General features: G+C 46.9%; 1 protein-coding gene across 2 annotated transcripts in view; it reads right to left on the bottom strand.

Annotated features, from left to right (window-relative positions):
• The window catches only part of CPED1 (cadherin like and PC-esterase domain containing 1), a 265,135-nt gene that overhangs the window by 20,443 nt on the left and 232,374 nt on the right, over positions 1-12,318 (bottom strand). For both annotated transcript variants that reach the window (XM_083182819.1, XM_083182820.1), the window contains one exon: positions 9,784-9,885. In XM_083182819.1, the coding sequence (XP_083038945.1) occupies positions 9,784-9,885 (102 nt within the window). The remainder of the gene's footprint in view (positions 1-9,783; positions 9,886-12,318) is intronic.

The raw sequence follows: 12,318 nt of genomic DNA, 5'->3' as shown, positions 1-12,318 counted from the left end.
CTGATGAGGCCTTGGGAGGCATAACTCCGAAAAAAGAATCCCTGACATCAGTCTCAGCCGGGATTTCTAGTGACATCTTCCCCGATCTTGGGGTTCTCGGAGTTGCCTCTGAGGTTGTGGATCCAGGAGTCCCGGTCTCCTTAGGCGAGTCCGATGCCGGGGGCTCATCTAGCGGCAAGGGCGCTTGGGGCTCATTGAACGTTTGTGGTGCTCGAGGTCAGTCGAGCCAATTTGATGCCCAAGGCCCGCCGGGCGTGTCTGATGATACTCCTAACACTCCATACTTCGATGGAGATTTGGCCCAGCTCCGACCAATTGCTCAGCAATTCCTCGCTGGAATGGACTTCTCACATAATGTGAAGATGACTCCTGCTTCTGCTGTCCGTTATCTCTTATCATGCTTTAGAGGAGGAGCTTTGGAGTGGGTTAAACCTCTCATAGAGTCTGACGATCCCATCCTAAGGGATCTTCCGGGTTTCCTAAAAACCGTGCGAAAAGTGTTCAGCCCAAAGGCCGTAGCCCCGAGTGGGGGCCCAAAGGCCGCAGCCCCGAGTGGGGGCCCAAAGGCCGTAGCCCCGAGTGGGGGCCCAAAGGCCGTAGCCCCGAGTGGGGGCCCAAAAGTCTGTTTCGCCCCAGAAGGTGGGCAAGTCTGTTTCGCCCCAGAAGGTGGGCAAGTCTGTTTCGCCCCAGAAGGTGGGCAAGTCTGTTTCGCCCCAGAAGGTGGGCAAGTCTGTTTCGCCCCAGAAGGTGGGCAAGTCTGTTTCGCCCCAGAAGGTGGGCAAGTCTGTTTCGCCCCAGAAGGTGGGCAAGTCTGTTTCGCCCCAAAAGGTGGGCAAGTCTGTTTCGCCCCAGAAGGGGGGCAAGTCTGTCTGGTCCCTGAGGGGGACTCTGCCAGTCCGGTCCCTGAGGGGGACTCTGCCAGTCCGGTCCCTGAGGGGGACTCTGCCAGTCCGGTCCCGGAAGGGGACTCAGTCCATCTAGTCTCAAGTGGTATCATAGAAGCTGTGTCCCCGGAAGGGGTGGCCATATCCTTGTCTGAGGTCCCAAAGACCACAGCCTCAGCAAGGGTCTTGATGGCTGCAAACCCGGTGAGTGTTTCGGTTTTGCCAGCCTCTCGGGAGGCTTCAGAAATCTTAGCCCCCAAGGTTGTTGTTCCCATAGAGAATTCCAGTTCTGAGGTCCCAGAGGTGGATGTCCCTACGTCCATCGTGTTTGATGGAGATCTTGCCCATTTTATTGCCCTGGTTGGACACTGTTTCCCTGTTTGAATCTGGACCATCTTCAGGGGTCACTTGGGCTAACATTGTAGACCTCATCATTTCTGCCTTTAGGGGTAGACCTCAGACATGGGCCTACGAGCGGATCAATGCTGGTGACCCTTGTATCCGAGATCTATCTTCTTTCTGTGATGCAGTTATTAAGAAGTTCAGTCCCAAAAAGAAGGATGGGGTTCCACCAGCTCCTGGAAATGTGGTGCCCAGCATAAGCCAGGGGCTTAAGGACCTGGCTTCTGGAGACTCACAGTCTCTTTTTGTTCGTTCTTCTGCCTCATCGCTTGGTCCGGAATCCAGGAGTTTAGCTATTGGTTTTGTCTCACTGACTCCTGACAAAAATTTTTTGGACACATCTGGTACCTGTAATTCTGGGTCTGGGGAATCCAATAAGAGTTCTGCCTATGGCCAATTAAGACATTCTTCCCTTTCTGAGATTCCATCTGTTAAAAAGACTCTCATGATCTCCTCAGATCGAGACTTCAACTCTGTTTCTGATTTGGTAACCCATAGCTGTGATTTGATAGAAGGTACCATCAGATCTGATAATGTGTGGGGCCTTAAACTGCTGATTCCATCAAAAGCTAGAAAAAAGAAAAAGAAGAAGCATTAATCTTTTTCCGCTTTCCTGGATCATCTTGTTTGTCTTTTTGGTTGTGCCCTGTGGTCACCCTCAAGGGGGGGCACTGAGACAAGCCGTGGTTTTAGCTTGTGTTCACCTTTCTGTTGCCTTTGCCCCGTTATCCAGAATCCAGATACATTTATTTTTGGAGGTCTGGATTTTGGGGTCTGTTGACCCCTCCTCAAGGGGGGGGGGGGGGGACTACTGTCAGGAACCAGTCTGTTTTGTTTTCTGTCAGTTTCTGTTTGGCATTTTGACTCACTGGTGACCTCCAGTGGCAGGTCTGTTGCCATTACAGCTTTGTGTTCTGGGAGCTTAGTTTATTCACTAGGCTGTGAGATATTAAGCTAATCAAGCACTAGCCTGGGAGCTCCCTGAATCTTCAGGTGTAGTTAATCACCTGAGCCCTTTATAGGGCAGGCTCACCTGCAGTATTCTGCCAGTGATAGCTTTCTGTTTAAGTTCCTGCTGCATTTGCAGGGAACTTCTGTTTGCTCCTAGCCACGCTTCCTGGTCCCTTGTTCCAGTCTCCTGTTTGGATCCCAGGATATATCCTCTGCAGCTCAGCTCCTTGCTAGTAATAGCATAAGCCTGATTACCCGGTCCCCGGAGCATTGTTGCTCCAGTCTTTGAAGTGTCCTGGTGTATACTCCTGCTCTCTTGTCTCCCAGCCTGCTTGGATCATCATCCTGTCCTGGGCCAGAGCCTGCACCTGTCCCCGTTACCTATCTGCCTGTGGGTCACGTAAATGCTCCGTTGGAGCCTGCTGGTTATTCCTTATACCATCTTCGGCCCGCCGTGGCTGTACCCCTCCGTGGGTCCGCTGTTATTTTGCGGTATCATTTCTGTTGTCCTTCCTCTTTGGTTATTGTCTGTCACCTTAGCGTTGGGTAGGCAGGGGTATTTCCCTTCTAGCTACTCCTTGTTTTGGGGAATCACAGTCTCGGGGTGTCCCTGTTCCGAGATTCCCTATTTCCTTGTTTGTGTTTGCGACTGGGTCGCCGTTCCCCGTTCTTGGCCAGGTGCCGGTAGTTAGGGGTCTCTTCCCAGCTAGGCCCTGTAGTTAGACGGTCCTTTTGAGATACCCCCTGGCGATCGCTCACTCCTTGTCTTTACCTAACACCTGGCTGCATCGGGGTCAGAGCCGGCCTAACTGGCTCTGTCGAACGCGGCGGCTACAGGCAAAGCCTAGCACTTGCAGGGGTATTCCATCTGCCCGGGGGACTCAACAGAGTCAGTGTAGGTTTCGCTGTGGCCGTTCTAAACAGCGGTCCCAGCTGCGGGCTCACGCCTGACCTTTTTCCTCCTGCCAGCTGTCGTATCACCCAGAGCCCAGGCGAAAACCATAACACATTTACTTAAACGCATACAAATAAAAAGAGCAATTATGATTCATGAGATGTGGTTCTTTTGGGATTAAAGATTTAGAAAGATGTACTTTTGTGAATGCAGAAGTAATTGCACTATAACTAACACAATGCTGTATTATATTTCTGTATGGCTATAATATGCTATTTAGGTGCTATTAGATTTTAATACTAATAAATCATATAATTCGCAAAAAGTTCACTGAGAATGATATACATAAATGTAAAAAGCCTTCTGCAACAAAAAAAGTAGGATGGTATACATTATTTGCAGCCTGCAGCCTAAGAATGTGTGATCTTATTTATGTCAAAGGGCTAAATTGTATCGGATTAGTGTACACGGCAATAACATCAACAAATTTGAAAATATTTTTCTAGAATACCTACAGTATCTCCTGCATAGCAAATTGAAGCTGCCCCCTTTCTTTGGCCCTTATTCTGGTTGGTGCGGTCGAGCCGCATATGCGGCTCCGACCGCACCAGACGAATCCCCGCCTACAAGACGGATCGGCACGGCCGTCCGTACACGGACGGCTGCCGATCCGCATGAAAATGGCGGGGCGTACGCCTCCACCATGTTGGGAGCTGCCCCCTGCATTCGATGGTCGATGACCATCGAAGGCAGGGCCGCACGCTCCCCCCGCTCACGCAAGCTTAGAGCACACGGACAATCGTCCGTGTGAAAGCTTGTATTGGGGCGGGCAGCTGACATCCGGCGATGTCAGCTTTCCGCCCCCATCACTGGCGTCATAGCCTCATTACCATGCATACGCCCCGCGTTTGCATGGGAACGCCCATGAAACGCTGGGCGTATACATAGGGTAATGAGGCTATTAAGCCCCTCACACCCCTATACGCCCCCTTTGCGGCGTCTAAATTTTTTACTCGGCGAATTCCCCTGCACATGCGCAGAGTGACCTCTGCGCATGTGCAGAGTGTAAACATCGGCGGTACGGCCGCACGCGGTCCGTACCGCTCAGATCAAAATAAGGGCCTTTGTTACTTTAATAGGTTCAGTAGCCCTGATAGAAAGGTCTTGCATCTCTTTTGTTATCCCTAGACCAGGTACATCAGAACAGGGGGACAAGGGGACAGCTTGGCCCTCCCATACAATTGAGAGGGGAATAAGACACTGCATTGGGTGGACACACATTGAGAAGAGACATCTTTGCTAGGAAGTGTCATTGCATGACTAATGGTCTGGTGGAACACAAGTGCCGAGAACAGCTGAGCAGATAGGTGGGGGGATGATTTTTTAGATTGACAGTGTCTAGGTCAACATTCAAAAGGTCGACAGGCAAAAAGTCAACATGCATTTTGTCGACATGGTGGAATGGTTGACAAAATGAAAAGGTCAACATGAAAAAAGGGTTGCAAACTCATGGTGGGCTTTTTCCATGTTGACCTTTTGATTGTGTCCACCTTTTGACCATGTTGACCTGATGCATGCCAGATGAAGTTTATCAGTCATTCCCGTAACAGGGGCCATGTATCAAGCTTGGGGGTTGAGGCTGATCTATGGAAGCCTCAGGAATATGGGCAGAGGTATATGTGAACCTGGGAGGTTGGATAGTGTTTCTGGAATGCAACCAAGATGTTGCGCATGCGCCCAAGGGCGTAACCACCACAAAACCAAGGTAAAACTTCAAGGGTTTTATTATGTGCAAATTCAGTATCACAACTCAATATCTTTAGGAGCATGTCACAGTGGTATACAGTACATGCAGTAAAAGTTCTTCAGGTATAGTGGTAAACGAAGTATGCTGTCAGAGGTAGTATGGCATCAATATGGTACAGTCTTTGGCAAGATGTAGAGATGGTAAATTAACAGCTAACCACTTGGAGTGAAGATACAATCTGTTCTGACTGGAGGATGATTAGATGAATGTGAGGAGTAGAGCACCAAGGAAGGCCAAGAGATAAATTGAATGCTGATGGTCAATGTAGGGACACCAATGGTAGCTGGAGTTGATGTATGCACACTGATGGTACCAGGAGTCAATGTAGGAACACCATTGGTTGCTGGAGTTAATGTAGCCAATTGGAGTCAATGTGTCTACCAATGGTAGAAGGAGTCGACTTAAGAACACCAGTGGTAGCAGGAGTCGATGCACCGTAGGAACACTGATGCTAGCTCTAGTCAACGTAGGAACACTGTTGGTAGCAGAAGGTGTTGATGCAGGAACACTGATGGTAGCAGGAGTCAATTTAGGAACACTGATGTTAAGACATTGCCAGAGTCAGGTGGCACCACTGGGTGGAAAAAGGTGCAGGACTCTTTAAGTGGAGCAGAATCTCAGTAGCTGTAACATGGAACAAAGCCTAAACAACCACAAGGTATGGTGGGAAATGCTGTTTGACACAGCATGACAGAGGCCTACAGCAATGGCAGCAGCACCAGAGGCCTCAGAGGACAGAACACACCACCATATAGAACAGAGTGGATATCCTGAGCAGCCTATATGCTATAGCACCATGAAGACAGCAGAGAGTCAATGGAGATGCTGTGTGGCAAACGGCGCGCTTACAGCATATAAATGGCATTCAGGCTTTGAGCGCTGGAACAGTCTGAGCATGCATTTGGATGGTAAATGTAAGCTTTTAGTTATTCCGATCGTGACATTATGTGTATGGAAAGGGATACGGATGGTCTTGAGGATAATCTGTTATCAAAATCTAATTCTCTCTGCACAAGTTACATCTGACCCCCCTGCAGTGCACATGGTTTTGTCCATTTGAGTAGGATTTTGCCTTTGCGAGTGAACCAGAATAAGGGCCAATATATTGATGTGTACATATACTGTACATGGAGGGAACTCTATCACCAAAGTAATGACATCTGTACAAGTGGAGTCAACCATATTTAAAAGAGGGAGATTTTTTACAACTAATGCAGACCCTTATTTGCTACAATATTGTCTGGGGATCACCTGCGAAATACCTGTGCTAAGGAAAAACATATGGAAAAAATTGTTAGGATTGCCGCCTGAGTGCTGGATGTAACTACAGGAAGCAGAGAGCCGGAGGTCATGCGTGAGCCCGTGGCCGGGACCACTGTTTAGGACGGCCACGGCGAACCCTACGCTAACTCTATTGAGCACCTCAGGCAGATGACAACCCCCTGCGAACACTAGGCTTCACCTGTGGCCGCCGCGTTCGAAGGAGCGAGTTAGGCCAGCTTCAACCCCGATGCAGCTAGGTCTTATGGAAGGACAAAGAATAAGTGATCATCAGAGGTGGCTCAAGAGGATACTCTAGCTAACAGGCCTAACTGAAAATAAACCCCTATCTGCCGGCACCTGGCCAAAGATGGGAATGCGACCCAGTTGCAAGCACAAGTGACAGATACGTGGAATCTCCATACAAAAGGCAACAAGAACTAGGAAGCCAATCTCCAAAGCATAAACCAGGACAGAACGGGGAAGCCCTGCCTAACAAGAAACTAAAATGATGGGCAATGGGTAACTGAAAGAAAGGAACTGGTAACCACCAGAGAAGGAGACAGGCTAAGCCCACGGCGGGGCGAATTCCAGAACCCCCAAATTAAACAACAGGCTTAGCAGCCGAAAAAACTAATGAAGCCAGCAAGCCGCCGGGTGAAGGGTAGTAAATGACCAGGCTCCACTGGAGCACTTACGTAACCCAGGGTTGATGGTACAAGTGGGACTGGACCAGGCACGGGAGCTGAACCATGGGCGTAGGAGACACAGATGAGAGGCAGGAAACTGAGACCAAAACTTGCAGATGATAGATCCAGAGAGACTAGCAGGACGCTGGAACCGGGGACCGGCAACAGCTGAAGGCAAGCTGGACCACCACTGGACCGGGACTGGACCCAGGCAGGACCAGAGCAGGACGGGACCAGGATTGGACAAGGACTGGACCAAGGCTGGACCTGGACAGCCGCTGGATGGTGACAGGACCCAGAAAGAAGCAGGACTGGACACAGGACTGGAAGACCGGGACAAATCATGCAGGACCAAACAGGAAAGAGCGTTAAGGCTCTGTGCAGAGCAATATCACCGGCGGGGCTGACCAGGGCTGAATCCCTTAAGAGGGATAGCCCAGCCAATCAGCCCCTGCCGTGTGCCCAGCCCACTGTGATTAAAATCACCGTCAGCTGGCTGGGCGTGCACCGCCCGGCGTCGCCTGGTTGCTTAGTAACCGCCGGGCGACGTAATCCCCAGCATCCCCTTTTTGCCTGGGGACGCCGAGGGCTCCCTGTGCTTGACCCGGCCTGGCGATGATGTGCCCCTGCCAGGCGGAAGTGACGTGGTGGCCTGCGCACCGCTGGGCGGAAGTGCCCGGGACACCCTTCTAAGGATGCCCGGACACCTGCTGCGGTGGCGCCGCAGCGCCTCTGACAAAAATTATGTTTGCCATGGATTCTGGTGCCCTTACTGTAGGGGCAGGGGTACCATTGTTTGTAAAGAGGGGACAGTGATTTATACATTACACAAAAAGTTACTTTTCCGACAGATGGGGAGATGGATAATACTAAAATCTCCCTCATACTGTCTCAAATAATGTTTCCCTCAATTAACATGGTAAGGTAGGTTGTCTTGCTTAAAAAGAGTCAACATTGTTGGGCTATCCGTTGTTCCTGCATTGTATAAGCATTTACACTGAGATAGGGGAAATGAGACAATAAAATTTAATAAATCCATTAATTTCATTATCCTTTCCAAGTGAAGGAATTTTTTGGTTGTGAAAAATGCACATGAATATCCTGATTGTTTATATTGTTCTAATTTGGATAGTCACTGAAGGAAGAACCAAGCGTATTTCTTTGTTATGTTTAGAAACAAATGATATCACATGTTAGAAGCAGAAAGACTAATGGTATTTTGTAAAAATTCAAAGTCTTCTGAAAACAAGGTATAATTCTCATGTGATGTACTCAAATGTTGAAAAATGGTCTTTGCACATGGGTGTAAAAAGCCCTCAATGGTAAAGGGGTTAAATCATGTAGAATCTGCTTAAAAATGATTTAAGGGATCATAACTTTGATAAACAGGCCCCTAAAAATGTTCTACTACTTACAGACGCCATTAGCACTAAATTATAATATCAAAAGTTGCCTCACTGTCATTGAATAATATTTTTTATATCCTCACAAGGCACTGAAAAGACCAGGGGGAAATTAGTAGTCTTACACCAGAGGAATGCATTAGCATGCATTAGCATATTAATAGAGACCTTGCATATAGAGTATAAGTCCAAGGGAAAAAAACATACAACCTGTAACTATATCTTCGCAGTTTGTCGCTTTATGGAAACCAAACCTGGCTGCACCTGGGTATTTCCTGTGTGTGCTCCACTGATTGCAGCATTTTCCAATCAATCTCCATCTATAATGTTTTAGTATGTGACACATTCCAAGATCAGGAACCTGCCTGGCATTTCTGTAGTCTGCTTATTAGCATTACTTGAGTCTCTAATTACAGGGTTTCTTACTCTTAAACAACAAGTTTTAGTATTATAATATGTAGACTTCATCTTTGTAATAACAGCTAAACTATATTCTGTCTGTATTTATTCTTTAATAAATAAAACATTTTACTAACAATTCATCAAAAACATTCTCTTTTTGGTATTGTATTTTGGTATTGGCGAGTGTAATGCGTAAAAAAAATATAAAAATTGACTTTGTCCAAATAATTTATGTTATTAAACACAAAGGGGATTGTTTACATTTGGAAGCATTTGCGCTCGATATGTTGGAAACGATGTATGCATGAAAAAGCATACTTAACCCTTTCAGTGCCATCATTGCTGTGAGCAATCCTCAAAATCTCCGCTAAAAATGCCAGCATCGCTCACAGCGACTGCTCTTTTAGTATAAGTAAATACAAATACAGCCAAGTCAAGTAATTGAAGTTTAGTTAAACATTGCACCCAAAAAAATAACAGTGGCTGTGAGCAACGCTGGCATTTTTAGCGGATATTTTGAGGATCTCTCACAGCAACGTTGGCACTCAAAGGGTTTAATAAAAAAAGATTTGCTTGGCAATATTCACACCTATTTTGACAAATTCTCTTGGCACTCTAAGGGTTAAGCCTCATAAACACTTCACGATGGGGGTCATGGCCGATATAATTAACAATATCGTCCGTGGCCACCGGTCCCAATATTGTGTGTATACACTGAATGATATAGGCCACTGATATAGTTCCATGACTTCACTGGGAACCACAGAACAGGAAGGTTGTTTGGCTATATGACCGGCATGTTTGGAAGACATCAATCATTGTTAATGATGCATGGGAGCGCACACCTTTAGTGATATTGAGTGTACACAATAGACAATATTGCAAATGATATCACTCAGAGGCACATTCTGAGTGATATTGTTTAAATTAAATTTCTATCTGGTCTTAACTGAGATTCACCATGTATTTTCCATTTGCCTGCATTCAGGGAAAGTTTACAATCCTGCTATAATCTAGGAAATGGTAAAGTGTTGTCGAATTACAATGAGCATAAACCAGAATTATCCAACTCAATTAATATGAGATGTACCTGTTCAGCACTCTGTGAATAATCTGCAAATGATCTGAGTTAAGCCATTGAACTCCACCTACAACCAATATAGTCTGGTTCGTGTTCTTGAGAGGACGAGACCTGCAATAAAGAATGTTGACCAGTTAAACATGGTTGTTGTAAAAAGCACTAGATGTACATCATTCTTGATAATGAAGGAGTCTCTATGGGCCTGGCCGGACTGTGCTCAATTTTATTGGTAAGTGATTATAGATTTTGTCATATATCTTTTATACTTAATAAAAGTGAAAGTGTGCAACTTTGCTGCAAAAAAAGGGTGTAGTCTCACACGGAAAGGTCACATCTACACAATAGTATGTCAAATTAAAATGACACCACACAGTAGAACAATCTTTTTCACTTTACACCACATGTAGTACTCCTGATTCATATTACACCACACAGTAGTGCCTCTTATAAACAATGCCCACAGAAGCAGAGGCGTAACAAGAATGACGTGGGCCCCATAGCAAAATCTTGGAAGGGCCCCCCCACACACCTTTTGTCACTACAATGTCCGTGGGGGGGGGGGGGGTTGATACAAAAATAGGGAGAAAGAGAAAGGGGGATCAAGAGAGAAAGGTAGGGGGCGAGTATGAGTGAGAGATTGTCAGGGAGAGCGTGCCAGCAATAGATGGGGAGAGAGCATGCCAGTGAGAGACAGGGGGAGAGTGAGCAGAGAGCTGGGGAAAGAGCGAGGGAGAGAGCTACAGATAGAGGGAGTCAGTAAGAGAGTTCAAGAAAGACAGACAGAGACCATGCCATAAATAGTTTGGTGCCACTCTGTACCTTTTAATCACCCCCCATCCAGTACAGGTGCTGCTACCCAGTACATATTTATTACCACCTACCTACCCAGTACAGGTGCTGCTATGTACCTTCCCCACCCTCCTCCCAGAGGATACCTCTGGCAGCAATAGGTCACAGCTCCTCCTAGTCTTTATCCTGCTGGGTCTCTGTTACCACACTGCCCAAATCCCTGCAGTACACTGCCGGAACGACTTACCGCTGCTTTGAGTCTGCACACTACACTCCGTCCACACTTGTCTCGTGTAATCAGCGCCGGAGCTTGACAGGTCAGGGCTTTTGTATTGCGCGCTGGGGAAGGTCACTAGAGAGTGACGTTAACCCCCGGAAGAGAAGGGTCAGGGGGAGGTAAGAGGTAGCTGCAGGATGTAATAGGTCACTAGAGAGTGACGTTAACCCCCGGAAGAGAAGGGTCAGGGGGAGGTAAGAGGTAGCTGCAGGATGTAAAGCTGGAGCATGTGCTGCCAGCCTGCCACTGCCTGCGGCATTATTAAAAAAAAAAAAGTTAAAAGGGTGCAGGGGATTGCTAGCTTGGCCTCGGCCCCCCCCAAGCCTCCGGGCCCCATAGCAACTGCATCCCCTGCACCCTCCATTGTTACGCCACTGCACAGAAGCATACCTCCCAACATGACCCTCTCCAGGAGGGACACATTTCTCTGCTCCTGGACTTCCCTCTTAATTTATAATTGCCATCACCTGTGTTGAAGCACCTTTCTTAGCAATTTACCTATTCCCCACAGATGAGGGTAATCATACATAAAGATGGAAGTCCAGGAGCAGAGTATTGTTGGGAGGTATGCAGAAGTAGTGCTCCTTATACATATAATGTCCGGAGTAATATTGCCCCTTATACTTAATGACCACAGTGCTTCTGCTCCTTACACCTAATTTCCATAGTTGAGCCCCTTACAATTAATACCGGCAGTAGTTTTGCCCCTTACACAGACAATGATCACATTAGGTGTGCTCTTTTGTCCTTATTATCCAACTGGTGTTGAGGTTTATCTAAAAAGAGCCATGGTGGGAATGCGAGCAGGGGCCGCTCAAACATTTATGTCCAGCTGTGGCAGCATCTGGCCCCAGTACAGTTTGCTGAGGGATACAGTATGCAGCTTACTTCAGGATATAGAACTGAAAAGAAGAATAAACCTTTACAGTGCACTTAAGCAGCGCTTAGTAGTCCCTTTGGTATGGGTATCACTGTGTGACTGTGAGCCGATAAGAAGTACCGCAGGAATGAACCAAATCATAGAATGCAAATAGCGGACCACACTTCCGGGATTTGATACAGAAGTGACATCACAGACATGGACTTAAGTATCTGCACAAAATTAAGTGGATTTGTATATGTTTTTAGGTTGATGGCACACCTTTAATAGGTAGGATATGCTCCATGTCTAGAAATAGGTTTTTCATTTGACTGTTTAGAACTGGTATAAACAGCCCCTAAATACACCTTGAAATAGATACAAAGTTTTGAGATGCGTTGGTTGAAGGGACCACGGGGCTTGAACCTGACAGACGGTAAAGCCCTACTGCAGGGACGCCTGTGGCTTATTGTACAACTTGCTGTTTTTTTTCTAAATTTATTTGTTAACCCATCTAAAGGGTGACAGGCTAGTCTACCTCAATTCTTATCTGTTTGTGGATATTTTATGTGTGCTTAAAAAACTATTTTATACAATTTGGAGCTTTTCTGTTGCAAGT

Source organism: Crinia signifera, chromosome 4, assembly GCF_055691185.1.
Source record: "Crinia signifera chromosome 4, ASM5569118v1, whole genome shotgun sequence".
Taxonomy (NCBI): Eukaryota; Metazoa; Chordata; class Amphibia; order Anura; family Myobatrachidae; genus Crinia; species Crinia signifera.
This window is presented reverse-complemented; position numbering and strand designations above follow the sequence as displayed.